This window comes from Xylaria bambusicola (assembly GCF_022495145.1).
Source record: "Xylaria bambusicola strain CBS 139988 unplaced genomic scaffold F5B22scaffold_1, whole genome shotgun sequence".
Lineage (NCBI taxonomy): Eukaryota > Fungi > Ascomycota > Sordariomycetes > Xylariales > Xylariaceae > Xylaria > Xylaria bambusicola.
The window spans coordinates 971,997-992,345 of record NW_025953554.1 but is presented as its reverse complement, the minus strand read 5'-3'; the positions used below and the strand labels follow the sequence as shown (position 1 = coordinate 992,345).

Here is a 20,349-nt window from a genome sequence, read left to right as displayed (position 1 = left end):
AGCCCGCGCCCCCCCCCCCGCCGCCCCCCCCCCCGCCCCCCCCCCCCCCCCCCCCCCCCCCCCCAAGTCATCCTGGATCATCCAACGTCAAATAATTATGTGTATCTTCGTTCCAGAACTCGTATCCCCTCTGCTCTGGGCAGCGTAAATCAAGAGTCTAGACTATCTCTTCGCTCGAGGTGGAGCAGAATGATTATAGGCTATGGATAACGGAGGCAAATCGAGGGTCCTCAATGTCCGCCTGTCGCGTTCGTATCGACGATGATCTCCTTACGTGCCTCGCGTGCTACTCTCGATGAGTTTCATGTACCTGATATTTTGTACAACGGAGCTGGGGTTATATGCGGAAGATATAGATCTGTGCGTGATGCTGTGAGCTAATTGGTGGCTTCCCCTCACTGGTTGGATTTTCCGTGGCAAAAGTTTTGGAGACGCCATCCACACCCCCAAACCCAGCTGCGCGTTTACCTATCATGGCTTCAGATACGGAAGCGAGGTTCGCTGATCCGAGGGGACGGGACAGGAGATTTTGCTCCTGCGAAGATAGTACTATGATAATATGGGGGGATGTTGCCAATTTGGTCGAGATCTCGTCTGGTCTCCAAGTGGGCGGATATCTGGGCGGATGATCGAGATGTGACAGGCAAGGCTTAAAGTATGGGGCAAAGATAAACCACTCGAGCCAACTTGACGGATCCTTACTGTGACGAGACTGTCTCGACTGTGACCTGGCGGTCTAGATTGTCTATTCTGCACGAGATCACAAGGACGGAAAGTCGATTTTGTCTCAGGATCAGTTCTTCCAGGATCGCCTTGTCTCGGATAGGCATGCACCAACCAGCCACTTGCTGTGCTACGGTCGGCAGTGAGATACACCCTAACCTGCGGTACATAGCACATATTTGCGCTAGACACAGGGCGACAGGGCATCCTGTGAGTCCCTACCTACCTCCTACCTGTAGAGCCTCGGGCAGAATAAGGTAGAAATAGGGACAGTAGTGCGCCTGTTAGGCTATGCAGGTCAGTACCTACTGTACTTAAGTAAGTAAGGCATGTAGGTGCTCTACTACCCCCCCTGTCTTACCCCACTTCAATGGCCTGTTGCGCGACCAGGCCGTTTTCTTTTAATTGACAGCGGGGTTCAACTTGGCGGCAGCCAGGGTGGTCAATACTTAACTAACAGCGACAGAGCATGTCACCACTTGTCAGGAGATGGTGGTCTTCTTCTTGCTTCACCCTGACCTCTTCTCCTGGGGCAGGATAGACCAAATTGCTTCATCTCTTCATTCACCCGTCGTGTTCCTTTTCGCTAACCTCGCCGGTCCTATTATCTGGGCTGGCAACTTCAATCTAGCATCATACAATTTCCATTTATACCCGTGACGCGACATATTCTTCGATTCCCATTAATCATTCCGACTGTACCCGATTGGTCTCGGCCCTAATTCAGTTACCTATCGACTAGGTAACCTCCATAAATACGATTCTGTCTTGATTAGAGCCTGTCTCCTTGTTTAGCCTACTGCACTTTTGCATCGTCTATCACCTACCGCCTATCGTACTTGTTTTGTCTGGCCTGTTTCGAGCAAGAGATGATGCGTGTTTATCAAGGACCGGATTCAAGACGACATCTCACAAGAGAAATTGAGTCGTCCTCTGTCACACTTTAGACGAACACGTCTAGTCCAATCGCAGCTTAAGCAGTCGTCAAACCGTCCACACACACGGTATTACAGATACTCACAGCGCGTGCTACAGAGTACCGTGATATACCGGTGCTCGTATAGGCTCTGGGATTTGGGCCTGCCCCGTTTCTTCGCCAGGAAAGGGCAAAGAGGAAGCAGTTCGAAACCGGGGAGGGAAAATGCCACCAGATGGTGATGGAATTGAGCAGAATGCCGTCCATGACCAGAGAGAAGGCTCGGACACGATACCGGCTCTACCACCGCCGCGTCCGGTGCCGTCGACAGACCCGAAGCTGATCACGCAGGCGCGAACACCTCCACCACTTCATGTTGTCCCAACCAATGCTCCAGCCGATCTTTTCAAATTGCCACCTACCGCCGCCCTCAAGCTGCTCTCTGCTGGCATCGAGTCCTTAGTTCGTGTCACTGGGGACATCCCTCCAACGCCTCCTCCTACTAGTCCTCCCGTACCCAACATGAGCGGTTTGCAACGAGAAAAAGCTGCCATTGTGCGATCACATTCTGAAAAGAACCTCGCCAATCTTCATCAACACAATCAAGGGCAAAATCCAACTAGCCAACCCGAACCAAAAGGACAAGGCCAACAGGGCTTCTTTGATACACAACAATTTCAGCCTGTCGACGGCGTGCGCCTCCGACATCCACCTACCCCCCCGCTACCTCCCACCAAGCCCCGGCCGTATATCGTCATCGGCGAAAATATGCAGCCTCTAAACCTGCAACACAGCGCCATTACACGCAAATTCTTCAGCAAGGCGCCCCCGCCCATTAGCATCGAAGATTATCTCCAGCGCATTCATAGATTCTGCCCCATGTCGACTGCCGTGTACCTGGCAACATCGCTCTACATTTTCCGGTTGGCAGTTGAAGAACGAGCTATCCCTGTAACAAGCAGGAACTGCCACCGGCTGCTGCTCGCCGGTCTCAGGGTCGCCATGAAGGCGTTAGAAGACCTCAGCTACCCGCATTCCAAGGTTGCTAAGGTCGGCGGTGTCAGCGAAGTCGAGTTAGCTAGACTTGAGATCAGTTTTTGTTTCCTCGCTGGGTTTGAGCTGGTGGTAGACGAGGAGGCACTAAGAAAACATTGGGAGATGTTGAAACAGAGCACAAGTAGCGGTTCTGCGGCGGCCATAGGCGTTGGTGGAACAATACCGAACTTAAATCTTGATCTGCGGCGTAAGAAGAACCCTGACTAATTCCTGAGCTCGGCGAGATGCGGCATTCCAGCCTCCGGTAGTCCGAGCTTCCTTCACGAGCAACTCCAACAAAGAGAGAAAATGAATGATTGTGCATGAGCCATGTTCAATTTTTGAGGCGGAATCATCTCTGGACCGCGGCGGTCCGTGCATTTGGGCCACCAATTTTGCGTCTCCGTCGTCAACATAAAGGGCTGCATAAAGGCATAGATCCGTTGCACACTGGACTCGGATTACAAACTTTATATTCGTTGACTAAACGATATGGCATGCAACAAGCAAGAACAAATTCAGTGAGGGTTCTGCCACTCCGTACTCATCGGAGGATGAGCAATATGTGACCTTCCTTTCACACTACCATTGTCCGAATTACATTATATAATTGGGAAGTAGCGCGGCATTAATCTATGGGCATCAAGAACGATATATTGCGTTTATTCATTGGAGTCCGTCACCTATATCTATGATACCCCCTCATCTAATCAAAAAGTCATGTATATATGTGTATTTACCAGGTTCCAATGGATGTGTTCATGGGTCCTCACCTTACATTCAATATAGCTATCCACTTAATCTATCATTATCAATGGCAGGATATTTATTTCAAGGCACCTTTGAATTGTGGTAAATCATACCCTGGGGGCGCTTCTCTGTCTACATATATATACAGTCAATTGAGATATCATACTGTCTCCGACGCAAAACATGATTAATCCTACAAAAGAAGTCACCCAAATAGGTAGGTATCTAGACAACTTTCTCTGCCCACCTACCGAATCTAGATAGTTCACGGTGTGGGCAGATAGGCGGTACTGGATCTCGGGTACAATTGACGTTGGGTTAACTTGAGCCGTTGGTAACCCCCTCGGAGGTGTCCTCGGGATGGGAATGCAGCCAAACAACATCCGCATCAAACCGCTTTCCCCATTTCACGATAGGAATTCTCCCTATTGGCTGGCAGCGCGAATCAGATGCCTCCCACTGCCATACTCACCAAGAGCAGCTTTGTACTCTGCAGAACCACCACTCTTTCCTTACGGTCAGCAAAACCAGCGATCCGTCTCTGTGATCGGATCCTATCGCAATACATCGTCGCACCATACAGAAGCGCAAGCTTGCAGGTGGTGTCTACTGTAGCTACCCCGCCCTCTCCCTTCATACCTCTTACCCCGCGCCGGTTTACCGCCATCGCGACAGCTCCTCACACAACAACTACGGCGACAATGGCCGACATCGATGTTGAGACTGTCCTGAAGGGCAAGTATCCCGCCAAAGCCCATGCAAAGCGCGTAGTCGAGTACATCCGATCCAAGGTTCCAGATGCCACCGGCGCACTGTACCTCGAGGGTCGATCCGACCACCTCCTCGAAGACAGCGATGAGCCGGTTCCTTTCAGGTGTGTTAGCATTCTTCGCCCTGTCTGCCGAGTACGACAAGACGGGCTTTATCTAACCGCGAGACAGACAACGGAGACCTTTCATGTACTTAACCGGCGTCGATGCTGCTGATTGCGCATTCATCTACGACATTGAGACTGAGAAGTCCACTCTCTTCATCCCCCCAATCGATCCCGAGAGCGTCATCTGGTCTGGCCTCCCCTTGTCTCCCGAAGAGGCCCTGGCCAAATACGATGTCGATACCGTCCTACCCACAACCGAGTTGAATCCCATGCTAGCAAGGCTGGGCGGCGCCAACTCCAAGTCCACCGTCTTCGCCATCGCCGAGCGCATCTCCGACAAGGTTACATTTCTTGAGTTTGGCAACAAAGACATGTCCCTCCTCGCGGAGGCTATCGACGAATGTCGTGTCGTGAAAGACGACTATGAGATCGCCCTCATCAAGAAGGCCAACCAGATCAGCGCTGTCGCTCATAAGGCGGTTCTTGAGAATGTGCGCAGGGCTCAGAACGAGTATGAGCTCGAGGGTGTGTTCACCGGCAGCTGCAGTCGGCAGGGTGCCAAAAAACAGGCCTACCCTAGCATCGTGGCCAGCGGTAGAGCGGCTGCTACGCTTCACTATGTCCATAACAACAAGGACCTGGCTGGGAAGGACCTGCTGCTCCTTGACGCTGGCGCGGAATGGGATACGTATGCTTCGGATATTGTAAGACGTCTTCATCCAAAGCGATCGCTACTCATGTGTTGCAGACTACTAACGGTAATGAAATGAATAGACCAGAACATTCCCCATATCAGGTCGCTTCACCGAGCAGTCACGAGCTATCTACGAAATCGTACTACAGATGCAGAATGAATGTATCGAAATGCTCAAAGAAGGTGTCTGGTGGGATGACGTCCATGTGCGAGCGCATCAGATTGCCATCGACGGTCTTTTATCACTTGGCATCTTGAAAGGAGAGCGAAAAGAGATCTTGGAAGCCCGCACCAGCACGGCTTTTCTTCCACATGGTCTAGGCCATTATCTAGGCATGGACACACATGACACCGGTGGCCACCCAAATTACTCGGACCCCGACCCGATGTTTAGATACTTGCGAGTGAGGAGGAACTTACCGGCGGGAAGCGTTATCACCGTGGAGCCTGGTGTATGTGGGCCTTCGAATATCCGCACGGGAAGAGTCGGTGTTGCTAACCTAGTGATAGATCTACTTTTGCGAGTTCATTATTGCGCCATACCTCAAAGACCCTAAGCATTCGAAGTACATCGATGAGGACGTCCTTAACAACTACTGGGATGTTGGCGGCGTGAGGTAAGCTATTTAACCCATATGGTCAGCAGTACGGATGAGGGATTGTGGTATTAACCATATTGGCCGTTTAGAATCGAGGACAATATCGTCATCACGAAAGATGGCTACATCAACCTAACGACAGCGGTCAAAGACCCCGACGAGATGGAGAAGATTATTCTCGGCAGCTAAAATCGGTCCCGGGTGATAAGGACGTCTTATGTATATAATTGTCTCGGGAGGATAGGAGTCTAGTCACGGAGCGATTGCGTCTACGAGCGGAAGCTAGTTTTGCAGAGAGAGTGATCATTATGTCAGACTAACTATCTTGATGATCAGCCATAATCGATAACAACTTACTGTGTTTGAGTGAAGGCATGAACTCATTATCGTAATTATGCTAAGTAGTGTATATTCATTACTACTAGTACCTAGTGTCCTAGATCTTATCTTTCTTTTATTTTTGATCATGCGTCATACATCGTAACCATATTCCACGATTCCTAGCGTTACCTCGCTCGCTCGCTCACCCGCTAAAACGAATCCCACGCGTCCTATCTATCTACCGAAAGCGAAACCCAGGCCCTTGTCTCTTCGACGGCCGTCCCCCAACACCCCTCGGGCCCCGGAAACTCCTCTTCACCATCGCCTCCCCGCCGCTCCTCGCAACAGACCACGGCGCACCAGGCTTATTCGTAATGACGTCATACGTGAGGTTCGCCGGCGTGACGCTGAACTGCACAGTGCCGTTGCCCTCGCGGTACGTGCTCTTCGGCGATCCCTCCGTGCGATACGCCGGACCGACGACATGCTTCCCGGTCTCGATGTCGCGGCCTCGTATCGCGCGCGCGAAGAACTCGAGGGACGCCAGGGGTTGGTAGAAGGGTACTTCGTGGCCCGCTTCGTAGAAGCGCGTGAAGGAGAATCTCCCGGCCTGCTTGACCTGTCCGTGGCATACGCCGTCGCTGGTCAGCATGTCGCGGTACCCGGCCGAGGCGAACCCCGGCGCGCGCACCGAGCCCGCGGATACCTCGTTGCCGAGCCAGTTGCAGTTGTAGTCGGCGTCGCCGGCGTACATGGCCACCGTCACGCCCGCGTGCACGAGGGACCGGAGCGCCTCGATCGTCCCGATCTCGCGGCCGTCGTCGCCCGTGCTGTCGAAGGCGTCGCCCACGGCCCCGTTGCTGGAGAAGTTGGTGAAGGCGCCGATCGCGGACTGCACTGCGGGCGTGTTGAGGTAGGACTCGTAGTACCGGTAGGGGAACGGGTCGGGTGTGAGGTAGCGCATGTCGTACTCGTCGCGCCCGAGGACGTTGTCGTAGACTAGTTCTACCATGTATGCGCAGAAATTGTCGGCGAGTCTGCACTGTTGGATCGGAGAGTTGTGTTAGTGAGGAGTTCGAGTGATTCGTGTATTTTGCTTTTTTTCATGGCGCTGGCTTTAAATTGCTGATGTTGCTTTATATATATATACTGACAAGCAGGCAGGGGGATGGTAGTGGATTATGGGATCCATCTGGTTACTTACAATGGCGTTGTCACCCGTGTCCTTGCAGTACTGCAACCTGTCGAGGCAATTGCCTTTCCCATACAGATTGTTGTAGAACATGCTTGCGTTGGACTCGTCAAAGGGGGAGTAGTCGTACGTGTTCCCGGGGTAGACGGAAAAGTTATAGTCTTTTGACGCCAAATGTCAGCAACGTTTCTAGTTCAAGGGGATATCCGAGGTAAAAGAAAAAATCTCAACATAGACCCTCAGAATCTGTGTGGATGGACAACTTACACGCTTGGTATTGGACATAAGGATCATACCTGTGTAGGAACAAGGTCAGTATTCTGGTACTACGTCCCGGCTCTCACAACCGTTCTCGAACGAGATTTAATATCGGAGTCTACTAGTTATGAGATCGATTCATCGACTTACCATCCATTCCCTATCAATACAGTCTCGAGCTGGATCTTGATAGCACCATGAGGGAGCTTCTTATTTTGTTTCTCGATATACTGGTTGAATATGGGACCGTAATGACCTCCGTAACTCTCTGTCGCAAAGTGGAATCCGTTCCTCGAATACTTCGGGAAGGCCCCCATGAAGCCTTGAAGTGTCTTCCAGAAGTTCGGGGCCGCAGCAGGTGTCGTGTTCGCAGTCAACGTGATGTTCGGGTAGGCATACGTGCCGCAGGTACCCGCTGGTGCATAATCCGGGCAGACTTCTTCGGGTAGGACGACGACACCGCCGCTGTCGCTGGTCCACGCGGGCACAGGATAAGAATACGAAAACCCAACCTGACTTGGCTGATCGATGAACAGCATATTGCTGACGTTAGACCACGAGTATGGGTTGCTGAAGACTTTCCCCTCCGGGTCGACGCGACAGGGACCCAGCTCCTCAAACAGCCCGATCATAGAGCTCGAGCCCGGCCCGCCGTTGATCCAGACTGTAAGCGGCGCCTCTTCGGGTTCGACTTCGCGCGCCTCGAAGAACCAGAAGAAAATGTGCTGGTCCTCTCCGACATCCGCGTAACCGGAGTAGCTTTTCACGTTCGGATTCAGCTCGCAGATGCCCGTCGGAACCTCCTTGTAGCGCACTGGGATGTTGTAGTGGCCGATGACGCGCTTCAGGTCCGTGGGCGGCTTGACGAACTGGGCTTGCGCCGGGCTCAGCGTCGTGAGGGCCGTCGCCGCCGCGAGGGCTACGAGGCTGCGCGCAAACGAGGCCATTGAGTGATGGGCTCCGTAGCTATATGGGCTGGCTATTCGCGACCTAGCTACCGAGCGAATATTGCTCGGAGGATGGGAAGCGAAGAAGATAAAGAGAGGATGTGTAAGAGAGAAACCAATTGAGTGTTGGGAATACGCTCTCTTTCAATTATAAATACCATCAGAGCTACCTATCTAGCATGCCGATCATGTATGCAGCTCTCCCACAGAGACCCTGAAGGATGTTCACATGCCCCCCTGGTCTGGTAGCTCAAACATACTGTGCACTAGCATTCGAATATCTATGGTTTCTTCTCGTAATTCGCAATGGTATAAAAAGATGTTGCCATGCGTACTTTGACCCAGCAGCGTTCTCCAAGTCGCAGGTTGAGTACATTTCGCTTTCCCCTTCGTGCCTTTCGTGTATGTGCTCTTTCATCATATTACTCCAACGGACAAGGGTAGCTCAGCATCATCTGTGAGAACAAGCATTCGGCAGCTACTAGTCTCTAGTTCTCGGCTGGTGGACCTATTCTGACCTATCTTATCGTACTGTTATTGCCGGACAACCCTTGCCTGACCAGGTCTGACCGGGGGCAGCGACGGTGCGGATCACTATGTCTCGAATAGGCAGGCATCTCGATGTTCTTATCTCTGGTTGGGCTGAGAGAAGCCTGTACCTACTATTATTCCTAGGTGGAAGTTGCTCAGCAGCATTTCATGTCGAATAAGTAGGTAGCTATCATATCCGATACGATGAACTCGTCAGCTAATGTTTATCCACCTGTAGGTCTCGGATCAATAAATGGTGGTGTGTGAGGTGAGTCAATCTCCTCGGCAACGAGTCAGCTTACCTAAATCCCTCTTGGACGATATTGTGTAAGCGAGAAACAAGCTAGGTACTAGGTACCTAAGTATCTACCTACAGTACATCGCAAATGCTCACCAAGACTGACCGCTTGTCAACAAAACTATGAACCATATACTGCGATACTAGAATTATGAGTATTTGATAATAAATCAGCAATGCAATATATTTGGTCGATAGAATGTGGTCATGTAATCGAGATGGCTAGTACTATGAATTTTGAACATGACTCTATTGATTATGATTAAGTATGATTAATCGTGCTTAAAAGCATTCTCCCAGTAAGTGCATACACAACTGACCATCAAGGTTCCCATGCCTCTTTCACCCAACAGCGCGTCGGTTATATTATGCCGAGGAGTTCCAAGATTGTGTAATCACGACCCATTTCAGATTTCTCAACATCTTTGACCAATACCAAAACCATATACAACGTTATGCTAACAAATGAAATGAGATGTGATGACAGGTAAGGGATGCTGCGCGCTGCTTGCTGTGTGGATGCGCCACAGCAGGTCCCATACTCATGCTGGTTCTGTATGTGCAGGATAGAAGAGGCTTCATGAGACAATGGTCGCATCGCATTGGATCAGCCTCATGCTAGACCCATGATAGCTAGAGCCCATCCTCCCAGGAATAGCCCACGAGGCATCCTTAATGAGCCGCCGGCGGCTATGTCTTGATCGTCAGCTGCGTTTGATCTCGTGGCATATGTTTGCGTTACAGTCGAGACATGCGTGCTTGTCGTCGTCACGGTCACCACGGAGCCCGAGTTGCCTGTACTCGTGCTCGTTACTGTCGTCACGCCCGTGACCGCATACGTCCTAGTAGACGAGTTACCAGTTGCAGTGCTGGTGACCGTTGTGCTCGTGTTCCTGGTCTGAGTGGTCGTGCTCTTCTGGTTGCTTGTACTCGTTGTGGTGATGGTGGTTGGGCCTTTTGAGCCGTAACTGGTCGTAGTAATAGTCGTCACGACTGCGCTAGCAGGTGAAGATGATGATGTAGACGACCTTGCAGTACTCCCAGACTTATTGCTAGTAACCGTGTCAGTGACCGTAGGCGTATTGCCGGACTTGGTACTTGTAACTGTGGTGGTGATCGTGAAAGTGCTCCCTGAGGACGTGCTTGTAATTGTCTTAGTTTTGACTAGCGACGCTGTATTAGCTTTGAAGTTACAGTTGTTATTCCTAGGGGGTTCAAATACTTGTCGCAGGTGCTGCAGAAGAGATAGTAATTGTGAGTGTTGAAGTTGAAGCTGTGGCCGAGTTCGTAACCGTCGCCGTCGCGGTACTTGTATAAGTTGCCGTGCTAGTAAAGGACGAGGGAACGGAAGACGTAACAGTGGAAGTGACAGTTGAAGTCAGGTAAGAGGTAACGGTAGAGGTGTAGTCAGAGGTAGCTGTGGAGGTATAATCCGAGGTATACGTAGTGCTAAAATATGAAGTAACAGTAGAAGTGTAGTCGGAGGTGAGAGTAGACGTATAATCCGAAGTATACGTAGTACTGAAATATGAAGTAACAGTAGACGTATAGTCAGAGGTGACAGTAGACGTATAATCCGAAGTATACGTGGTACTAAAATATGACGTAACAGTAGATGTATAGTCAGAGGTATACGTAGTGCTGAAATATGAAGTAACAGTAGAAGTATAGTCAGAAGTAACTGTGGCGGTGACCGATACGGTTACAGTTGATGTAAGTGACTGCGAAGAGTATCAAAATCGTGCCTCTATGCTCTGAGATTCCCGTGATAATGCAGTCTAGATGCAAGCGACGGGGCTGGGGTTACTTACCGAGTAGTCTGATACTGTTACAGTTGATGTGTACTTCGCAATAATATATTAGCGAGCTGTGATCCAGAGGCTTGTTAGCTAATGCAGTCAACGTAGATACTCACTTTTGAAGTTTCCGTCGCCGTTACAGTTTTAGTGTCCGTGTCCGTCTCAAACTTGGTCTCAGTCGCGGTTTTAGTATGACCATTCGTGATCGTCTAGGTAATGTTAGATATAGTCTCTTTGATATTATTTGATACTCAGCCCGCAACTCACAATTGTGGCAGTGTATTTTTTACTAGAAAGAATATGTTAGCAAACCAGCCCCCATTCGACCTGGACACATACATATACGCCCTCACTCCCTGGACGCACGGGAAAGGAAGAGATTAGTTGACTTCGGGAACGACTTACGTCACAGATTGAATGTCATGGATTCCATGGGGCTTGGGGGGCTTAGGGGGCTACCGTGAATGGTCAGCAAATGAGGTCGAACTAGTTGAAATAGAAGTCTCGTTGGTTGGCCAGCATTCAGCCTAGATATACATTCTTGAAATGCTCAGGATTTGATGGGCTTTACATACTACAGGGCCACATATCAGCATCACTTTCAACAAGGAGGCCCTGGGAAGAGGCGGAAAACAAAAATATCTTCTAATAGACTATCATCGACTAACCCTCTCTGTGTTTCCAACCCCAATTATCATCCATAACGGTCACTGTTTCTGTGGCTGTGGTTGTAGATGTAGATGTAGATGTGTCAGTAACCGTAGTCGTTTTTGTAGTTGTTGCCGTTGTAGTAGATGTCGATGTCGATGTAGCCGTGACTGTTGAGGCCATGCAAGTAGGATCCCAGCCATTATGGCCACCGTGACCCTATCAACACATCGTTAGCTTGGTTTAAACTTCAGACTTGGCGTCTTCGAGAATGAATAAGATGACCACTTACCATGCCACCAGAGCCTCCATGTTGGCCACCCCTATGTCCACCGCCTCCATGTCCATGTCCAAATTCATTTTCATTACTTCCGTGTGTATCACCTCCCTGCGAACCACCTCCGTTCCAGTTTCCTCCGCCCCAGCCTCGCCAGAATCCACCAACGTTACCGAAGCCTCGTTCCTCGAGGGTTGTGTCATCATCGCCCTCTCTCGGGTCGGCATTACTTCTCTTATAGTCATGATTATGCTTTCCAAACTTAGCTCCGCTATTCGAAGGCCAGTCGCTCCCCCCTTTGTATTTGCGCCCCGATGAGCCAGGATCACGATGGCCATTCGAGCTACGCCAGTTAGCAGAGTTTGGAGCTGATGTTGATACATAGGTAAACGAGGAGCTAGAGCTTGACGTTGTAGTTGTCGACATAGTTGTTGTTGTCTCTGCCTCCGTACCCTCGTTTTGGCTACCTGCCTGGTTGACCTTGAAGCCAAAGTCATCAAATTTGAATCCTGAATTCTCATTATGGCCCCCATTGTGACCTATGAAAATATTGCCAAGGCTGCCGCCAAAGTCGTTAATCGCACTCATCTTCGCAGAAGGGTTGTCGTAGGTAGCAGTCGTAACCCATGTCGCTTGGGTATGAGCAGTTTTCATATGATTTTTGGTATGAGTTGTAGTTGTACTAGAAGACGACCAAGTACTACTAGTAGTAGTGTCGCTCCCAGAAGATGTGGTTCCTTTGCTCTCATCTTCGTCATGATTCAAGCCAAAGCCCGGTTTCCCAAACCCGCCTCGGCCACCAAAGCCACCATTTTTAGACCCAAAACCATTATAAGGGGCATGGCCAGCTGGATAATTAGGAGCATGAAGGCCAAAGCCTTGAGAATCAAAACCGGCCGGGAAAGGGGAGTCCTCGAAATGAGCTTCATCATAGTCCATGCCAAAGTTACCCCCGAAAGCATAGGCTGCGGCTGTCGCCCACAGAAGTATTCCTTGCAGAGTTCTCATAGTGAAGCGAGGGAATGTACAGAGCCCAGAAGTAAAGACTGGCAATGCACTGAGTGACACTATAAACAGGATATTCTAGAATTAGGCCCGACACGTGGGTGACAGGTCGAAGACACCTGACAGTGAAAGTAGAGTATAACTGACAGAACTTGATCTGACACTGACGCTAACTCATAGTTATATACCTAATCCGCCGACCAGGTTGTAGTCGAACCTAATTGTTTCTACAGGATTGTGTTTGTCCTTTGCCAAGATATTCTGAGAAAAAACCGGTTGTTTGAGCCGTCATGGTTCTACTAAAGCCGCAGGCAACTATAGGAATCTGTTCCGGAAAGTTGAACACTAATTCACGAGCAGCTGGTACTCATTACCCATTCGGTGAAATATGTGAACCCAAATGATAGTAACTACTTCTTCTTCTCATGGAATTGGGATATCCCATGTTTACGGCTCAAGTGTGTATCGCGTTTGTGAGATTTTCACACTAGAATATAAATTGAGTGGATGAGATATGCCTGGAGCTCCGGCGGTAACCATGCTGCACAAACCGAGCAACTGAGAGGCGAGCTGCATCACGGACTCTAGTTTGCATACTTGATCATACCGAAACTTGACCCAGCAAAGTTAAGATACATTTAACATGCAGGTATGTAGGTTGTTGTATCACTACATCTGTGGTGAGAAGGCTAAAAGCCTTGCCCTCGACATGGTACTATCTTCAGAACTCACAGCGCAGGCACACACAAACACACTCTATCCCTAGTAGTGGTGGTTTAGTTAAGCCAATCGGATTTCCAAACAATTAGAAGATATATGGCCAGGAGAATCTAGAGAACAATAACCATCTAAGGCGGCCAAGAGATCACAGCACCTCTGAATCATGCGGCAGAAACTAGCAGCAAATTGGGGAATTCAATCCGTTGAAAATTATTACATAAACAAGCTATTCTGCCCACTACTATGAACAAGAAACTGGTCACAAGAATATCCAAATCCTATTTTTGTGCTGCAAGGACGGGCATAATCTTCGAGCTTAAAATATGTTAGTATAGATTGTAGCAAAGGCCATACAGGTACCTATACCATACATCTCCTTTCAAGATTGCCACATTTAGCACTTTACTTTGCTCCGGTGCACAATGATAAACTTTATGTAAACAGCGTATCGGGGTTGAAATGTGTTCCTTGGAATACCAATATGAATCAAGAAAATCTTCATGCGAGCAGCTTGCTCCGAACACCTGCCGGTCATAAAGGTTGGCGCCTAGTTTATCCCTTAATGGTACAAACACTAGTTTCGCCGAAAAGCCAAGATAATATTCTTCCAGTTGTACTGTCTAGCCTAAGGGGTTTTGATGGGCATGAGAATTTTACTACCAGAGTAAACAGGTAGATGAAAGATTGAGATTAATGAAAAGATCACATTAAGCCGCGATGTAAAAGTTATCCCAGATGTATAAAGAGAATCTCAAAATTTAATCAGACGAATCCTTTGTATTCTTCTACCAGAGGCATATCTGACACTCATCAAGTAGATGTTAGGGGAACCTATGAAGCTGATATTGCGTTCCTTCCTGTACCTTGATCTAGGAGAACCACGAACCACGCGAAGACTTTCACTAGCACTTACAAGATATAGCCATTTAACCCCTTACTGTACAGAGTTCGATGCAGTCATATTCATAGACTGGCCATGCCGGACGTGAAACCTTCACGTGATAGGTATAAGTAATACCTAGGCGTCACCGAGTTCAACAGTTTATGTTGACTAATGCCTATCTAGGTGGCGAATTCAACGACCTATATCGCAAGGATTAACTGCACGATGGGTAACAACGGGCCAGTTTCTGGTGGGTTGACTATACCACATTCATTCATCAACACATTATGCTTCAATCGGCTCCTCAGATTGCCGGGAGACCCTGAGAATCAGTCGACAATAAGCGAACAAGCACATGCAACTAGGGACCTGGTGAAAATACCACCCTTTACTTTGGAATCATGGATCGAGACCATGGTGCCACTTGTCTTTGAGCACTTACGATAGCTATTTTGGCGTGCCTTTGGCATGTCATCATTCCGCCACATATATTAGGAGCGTTGTCTGTTCCTCCATCGAGCATGTTCAACGTCCTTAGGTTGCTGATCCTAGATGTTATGTAATTGTATGTACATGCACATGTAAATAGTATAAGAATTACTGTCTCACACACTATGGCGCACAAGTCAATCCTAACTGGAGAATCCTTCATCTCGACATTGCGCTAGAAGATTAAGAAGGGCATTGAAATGCGAGCGTGGAGTTACGGTATACAGCTATAGTGGCGGTGACGCTGTCATACAATTTCTTGCTATGGATGCTCCCTTACATAGAAACTTTGATTGCTCTCATAGTTTATTGGTCGGATAAGGAAATGTGAAAGAAGCAGCCGCGCCTTGTCCTCAGGGAGGGAATCATATGTACTAGGGCCACATTCAGAAGAACAAAGACGCATCTAATTGCTGCCCAATAGTGCTTCTGGTCGATGTAGCACCAAAAAGCGGTTGATGTTCATTACACGGCTAACTCGACCATTCCTAGGGAGCTCTTTATCCAGAGAGTCGGCGAGCTGGTGTAGTAATATGGCTTGCCATTGGTGAAAGGGCGGTGGGCAAGAGAAGGGTCCATGATCCTTAGCAACTGCTGCATCTTGTTTGCATTTACCCAAAGCTACTGGTTTATGATCCGGGGTAGGTGGCAGTCGGTCTCCTCACCTGGCGATACCCTACAGAACTATCGTCGCGAAGTATAGGCAGGGGAATCGAACGAACCCCCCTTTTCAAATTCCTGTCGCATGAACAGACCCTGTTGAGCTATGTACTAAACAGGGGCTCGACAGGATACTCGAGAAGCTTCTGAATAACTACCCATTTTGTGTACCAAGGTTGGGCGCTTGCAGAAGGGGGGCGGCCCGAGCAAATTCTAGCCCGGCGCAGATTTCAGAGGATGGTGATGAGAAGCTACACCACACTGCACCATACGACACCACACTACCCTTGCATGAGGAAACTCGCATCGTTCCAGAGCATGCACTACGTGGTGTCGCGGTGTCGATCCTTTCCCCCCGGCATGCCCCCAAGAAGTGAAAATTATATGAAAGTTTTTGAGATAACATCAGGACTCTCGACATGATTCGTAAGTGAGTTCTCGGTGTTTTGACCAATCCGAGACATGTTGGGGCGAGGTTGCGGTTACACGACATCTTTCCCAAAGGATGCGTTCTCGGGGGAATGGAAGGGGGGGGGGACATTTTCGCCACTTGCAGTCTTTGACAGCCTTTGTCATACGATATACGTCGAATACCTTTATGGACAGACTCTCACACGCACATCAAAGACCATCAGTTGTGACAGTATGACGATAAACTGTATACGCTAGAGGCCCGACTCATTTTGTCTGTGTTCGTACGTCGGGAAGTAGTGTAACTGACATAGGAGCTATCTGTCCGGTTGGAGATACCTCGTACATAACAGTATTCGCGTTGCAAATAAAACTCCATTGGCTAGACAGTGCTACAGGATATCTGTATCCGCCGCAACGACTTCAGGCAGTTCTCAGCTCTTAAAGCACCCTGCTGGTGCCATGAGAATGGAGAGCTTCGAAATGGGGATTGAAAGGAATCGGCCACTTTCAGCGTGGGCTCTTTTAGAACCCCATTTCCCAGCAAGTATTATGTGGCGTAGTCAGACAAGCTTATCATCTACAGGTACATACAGTAGTATGTAGGACGTGGTTCTGCTGTCATTTCTTGTAGGAGTCACGAGTCTGCAAACAAACTTGAACGGCATCGTGAGGCTGAGCAGACCCAGAACCATGGTACCACCTCAACTCGTGTCGCGAGGGCGAAAAAGAAGTCGAACATTCCGTCTCGCCTGGGCGTTCTTGTGTGACGACTTTGCTGTCTCTGGTGATTATACATGCCCCTTCATGCTGAATGGGCTGTCTTTTATGAAGACAGACTGTCATGTCATGTCTACCATCTCAATCATTTATACCTAACGGATGTAGTGTTAGCTGCGGTGCCATTGTGGCTTACAAGAGTACCGTATAGGTACACTATGATACCTAATGTTAAGCAGCGAATAGGGCATGAAGACGATGATACCTCACCTGACAGTGCTAGTTGACTGCTGCGGAGGCGTTTGATTCACCTCCTGCATATCACCGACTAACCGCGGCGAGGTGCTTGTGCAGCGTCGCAAAGCAACCAAGCAACCAAGCAAGCCACCACATGCTTCCTAAATCCTATAGTGCTTGGCGGCCCGTGCAGTAGAGCATCGTACCAAGATCAGGCGACAGCGTCCAATCCCAACTCGCCATAACCAGCCACCAGTGGCTTGTAGGAAGCTGGCGCGGAGCATTCTTTCCAGCCGAAAAGCACAAACCAAACAACCCCGGCGTCTTCCGAGCGGTCAAACGTCTGCGGTCAGCTTATCATCACCTGGGCAGTTCGACCCGAGTTCGGTTGAAGTGGGCTGGTCACCTGGCCAAACACTTCTGCGGGCTTCAGCACTATGGCGCAAAAAGACAAGCCCCGAGAGGCGTCAAACTCTGATGTGCCATTGGAATGAAGCTTCCTTCGGCATCATGAGTCCGAGACGGCAGCGGAGCTCCGCGTCGGATGCGAATCTGAAAGAAGAGCACATCCATCGGCATTCACATGGTCAGCCGACTATGCCAATGACGAGATTGATACGCAACTCACGTGTGATAATGACGCCTTGATAAGAAACTACCCCACGGCACTTCTCATTCAGCGACATATCACTACATGTAAGGACCTAGTAAAGATAATATGCGGATAGTGTAAGTAATCAACAATGAACGGCTGGTTGGGGTGCTGCGCAAAGAACTACCCGCGCAGATTCGCCCGTCAGCCAGCCCCAGCAGCTCGTCCAACCCCCGTCAGCATTGATACGAATTGCACTCACGCCATTATTTCCCCATATCGTGAACGCTTTGGTCGCTTCCAAGTATACAGTAGCCTTTGGACTTCAGTATCTCTAGTCGTATAAGTCTGCGAACAAGTGTTTTATTAATACGCGGGCCTGAAACTGCGCTGGCAGTATCCCTGGTCATGTTACTGGTGATCACCAGGCAGCTTGGGATAACCCTTCTATACAGTGCCGAGTGTTCCTGAAAATCCGTCTACGGAGCCTGCTTCAAACCCCGACTAGAGAGATAACCCATGAGAAAAGATGACAGGCATTAGGAATCCCCACCTATCTGTGTCTCCGCTACTCTCCTCCACGCTTCTCTCCATGGGTCGCATGGGTTCTATCCATGGCAGAACCCATGCTTACCGTTTATGAACTTCCCCACAGAGATAAATTATCCCTGGAAATAATACAAAAGACGTGAAAATAACGAAGACATACCAAGTAGGCGTCGCTGCTCTACTTACTCTGAAATACGACGTACCTTTAATATCTTAGGTAGTGCAGATCTTTCACTCCAGGAACTCTGAAATCCATTGTAGCTATTACTAGAGATCGTGCAAGGTCTATTATGGACGTCTGCTGTGCGCAGCGCAGATTGAAGCTCACCATCAGTATACTGTGTGAATAACCTCACATAGCCATCCCAAGATATAAACAGGACCAAGCCTTGCTCGCTCGCATGCTTTCTTGCTTTCTCCCTTTTCCCCCCTTACTGTGGCACACTAGGCGAAGCAAGTCACAAAACGACATGGTGTCCCAGGGCGCTGGCGACGATCGCTCCTCGTTCTAGCGCAGCACCCGCTGAAGCCGAAGAAGACCTTAGTCTGCGCCAGCAGCCCCGCTGTGAAGAGCGACGATCAACGGCGCTTTTATAACTCAACATCGATCTCGCACCAAAAACCCCGATGCGTGCGACGCCTCACGATGGGCAAGCCCTTCCTGCAATGCTGTGCTGATGTTCCTGTCACAAGGTAGTACAAAAGTCTGTCCGAGCATTCCAAGCATCGTGATCCCGCAAATTAAAGCGCAAATTTGAAGTCAGTCAAGTCACTCACTCACTCAGCCAGTCGCAAAGTATTTAGTGGTAGGTTACCTACTTGTCCACAGTGGACCGATCTTTCCATCATCGGGCATCTCCAGAGTGGTTCGTTCCACTTGAAATTAGTGTTAATCCAGTCTCTGGGAATTCAAATGTGTCTATCCCTGACGACTAATTAGTTGTATGCGGTCATGGTCCCAAAGCCAAACACGCCCCCAAAAAAGAAGCCCACGATGGCCTCATGCCATACGATGAGGAGACATTGGCCAGAAACAAACCAAGTTAGAGCCTCAGCTAGGAACGCCTCACTACCACCCATTCGTAGGACTGTGCTACGCACAGCCGTAAGATTCTGATTCCCCGCGCGGGGGATTGACGCATGGCATTTCGCAGAAAGCCCATCACGCGGGCACATGTCGAGGTTAGCTCCTCCTCAGGTGCGTGAGTGAGCAGCAGTGTAGCATGCATCGCATCGTTGTGCGCACACGTTACCACATCATGTAGTATCATACTAAGTACGTAGCGAATGGATGAAAAGAGAAGAACCCGTGTGATTGATGATAATACCTGTCTATATCCATTGTTCCCTATAAGATACGATGCGCAGATCTCTCCGGAACAGGACGCGCTCTTTACCGCTGTGCATGTAATACGCTCGCTCACATCGTAGTGGTAATCCGTAAGCCCCGTGAGAAAACGCGAGACTCTCGGGATGTCAGGGAAAAGAGATGCGTCAAAAGTCGTCGTCGTCGTCCTTGGTGTTGTTGCTGTTCCTGCCTGTTCCTGTTGATGCTTGTCTCGCGGAGAGGCCCGGTCCCTCTCGACGGGAAGAGGAGGCTCGCGCCGTCGACTGCTGCGCTTCTTCTTAGCTATGTAACCTTGCGTGAAACTATTGGCGCTTGATCGGTTGTCTGGCGGGCTATGGAGGAAGATCATGTAAGGCGAACATGGAACATGGTTTGTTGTGATCTTGGCCATGTAGTGTTCTTTTACTTGTAATCAATCTCAATTGATGCATTATTAGCCTAACGACATTACGGATACACGTGGATTTCTACACCGCAAGTATGCCTATGAGTTTGCGCATGATCTCTGTCCAAGGCAGGGAGTAAGGCTATCTGATTCCGTGTACGGCATCTTGTAACGTTTGCAAAATATGATAGGTCAATGGTTTCCATATACCTAAGTCTAGGTTCTTCAGATCCGCGTTGACAGCGTCGCCAAACCTTTGTGGCTTAACATTGGCGCTGCAAGCTAGGTACCTAGGCCTTTACCTTTCCATGTGATTGGTAAAACGGTCTCATATATATAACCAGCTTTCCTAAATCACTACTTATAATCGTGAAAATGGGCAAAAGCACGATATTCTCTTACCCCGTGGGTTGTGTCACAGTTTAACAACCGGGTCTTAGCAGCGCTCATAGTCGGCCAGAGTCGGCGTTAGTTACCACCCCGTA

General features: G+C 49.3%; 5 protein-coding genes across 5 annotated transcripts; 2 read left to right on the top strand and 3 right to left on the bottom strand.

Moving 5' to 3' along the window:
• The first annotated feature begins 1,468 nt into the window (after positions 1 to 1,468).
• Positions 1,469 to 3,404, top strand: F5B22DRAFT_13881 (cyclin-domain-containing protein). Its single transcript, XM_047969030.1, has 2 exons — positions 1,469 to 2,921; positions 3,296 to 3,404. The coding sequence occupies exon 1, from the start codon at positions 1,865 to 1,867 to the stop codon at positions 2,900 to 2,902; it is 1,038 nt and encodes a 345-aa protein (XP_047836362.1). The 5' UTR covers positions 1,469 to 1,864; the 3' UTR covers positions 2,903 to 2,921; positions 3,296 to 3,404.
• A 269-nt stretch (positions 3,405 to 3,673) lies between these two features.
• Positions 3,674 to 5,981, top strand: F5B22DRAFT_583108 (peptidase M24, structural domain-containing protein). Its single transcript, XM_047973342.1, has 5 exons — positions 3,674 to 4,298; positions 4,366 to 5,005; positions 5,076 to 5,447; positions 5,506 to 5,612; positions 5,684 to 5,981. The coding sequence occupies exons 1-5, from the start codon at positions 3,874 to 3,876 to the stop codon at positions 5,781 to 5,783; spliced, it is 1,644 nt and encodes a 547-aa protein (XP_047836361.1). The 5' UTR covers positions 3,674 to 3,873; the 3' UTR covers positions 5,784 to 5,981.
• Positions 5,613 to 8,422, bottom strand: F5B22DRAFT_13629 (Alpha/Beta hydrolase protein). The gene is made up of 4 exons (XM_047968999.1): positions 7,516 to 8,422; positions 7,375 to 7,403; positions 7,120 to 7,268; positions 5,613 to 6,957 (listed from the first exon to the last, which is right to left on the bottom strand). The coding sequence occupies exons 1-4, from the start codon at positions 8,310 to 8,312 to the stop codon at positions 6,154 to 6,156; spliced, it is 1,779 nt and encodes a 592-aa protein (XP_047836360.1). The 5' UTR covers positions 8,313 to 8,422; the 3' UTR covers positions 5,613 to 6,153.
• Positions 8,423 to 9,754: 1,332 nt separating this feature from the next.
• On the bottom strand, positions 9,755 to 12,873 carry F5B22DRAFT_653061 (uncharacterized protein; the record flags this gene model as incomplete). The annotated part of the gene is made up of 8 exons (XM_047979681.1): positions 9,755 to 10,305; positions 10,364 to 10,862; positions 10,953 to 10,985; positions 11,057 to 11,149; positions 11,208 to 11,229; positions 11,346 to 11,395; positions 11,652 to 11,807; positions 11,881 to 12,873. 8 exons carry the CDS (start codon positions 12,871 to 12,873, stop codon positions 9,755 to 9,757), a joined length of 2,397 nt encoding a protein of 798 aa, XP_047836359.1.
• A 6,041-nt stretch (positions 12,874 to 18,914) lies between these two features.
• Positions 18,915 to 20,052, bottom strand: F5B22DRAFT_583096 (uncharacterized protein). The gene is made up of 2 exons (XM_047973340.1): positions 19,072 to 20,052; positions 18,915 to 18,997 (listed from the first exon to the last, which is right to left on the bottom strand). Exon 1 carries the CDS (start codon positions 19,868 to 19,870, stop codon positions 19,187 to 19,189), a length of 684 nt encoding a protein of 227 aa, XP_047836358.1. The 5' UTR covers positions 19,871 to 20,052; the 3' UTR covers positions 18,915 to 18,997; positions 19,072 to 19,186.
• Positions 20,053 to 20,349: the final 297 nt, after the last annotated feature.

Excerpts from the sequence above, each read along its gene's own strand:
- F5B22DRAFT_13881 (XM_047969030.1), top strand. The coding sequence starts at position 1,865 with ATGCCACCAGATGGTGATGGAATTGAGCAGAATGCCGTCCATGACCAG.
- F5B22DRAFT_13629 (XM_047968999.1), bottom strand. The coding sequence starts at position 8,312 with ATGGCCTCGTTTGCGCGCAGCCTCGTAGCCCTCGCGGCGGCGACGGCC. Across the intron at positions 7,404-7,515 it reads GTATTGATAGGGAATGGATG|GTATGATCCTTATGTCCAAT; the intron begins GTAAGTCGATGA and ends GTTCCTACACAG. Across the intron at positions 7,269-7,374 it reads TTATGTCCAATACCAAGCGT|ACTATAACTTTTCCGTCTAC; the intron begins GTAAGTTGTCCA and ends TGGCGTCAAAAG.
- F5B22DRAFT_583108 (XM_047973342.1), top strand. The coding sequence starts at position 3,874 with ATGCCTCCCACTGCCATACTCACCAAGAGCAGCTTTGTACTCTGCAGA. Across the intron at positions 4,299-4,365 it reads GATGAGCCGGTTCCTTTCAG|ACAACGGAGACCTTTCATGT; the intron begins GTGTGTTAGCAT and ends ACCGCGAGACAG. Across the intron at positions 5,006-5,075 it reads ATACGTATGCTTCGGATATT|ACCAGAACATTCCCCATATC; the intron begins GTAAGACGTCTT and ends TGAAATGAATAG.
- F5B22DRAFT_583096 (XM_047973340.1), bottom strand. The coding sequence starts at position 19,870 with ATGGCCAAGATCACAACAAACCATGTTCCATGTTCGCCTTACATGATC.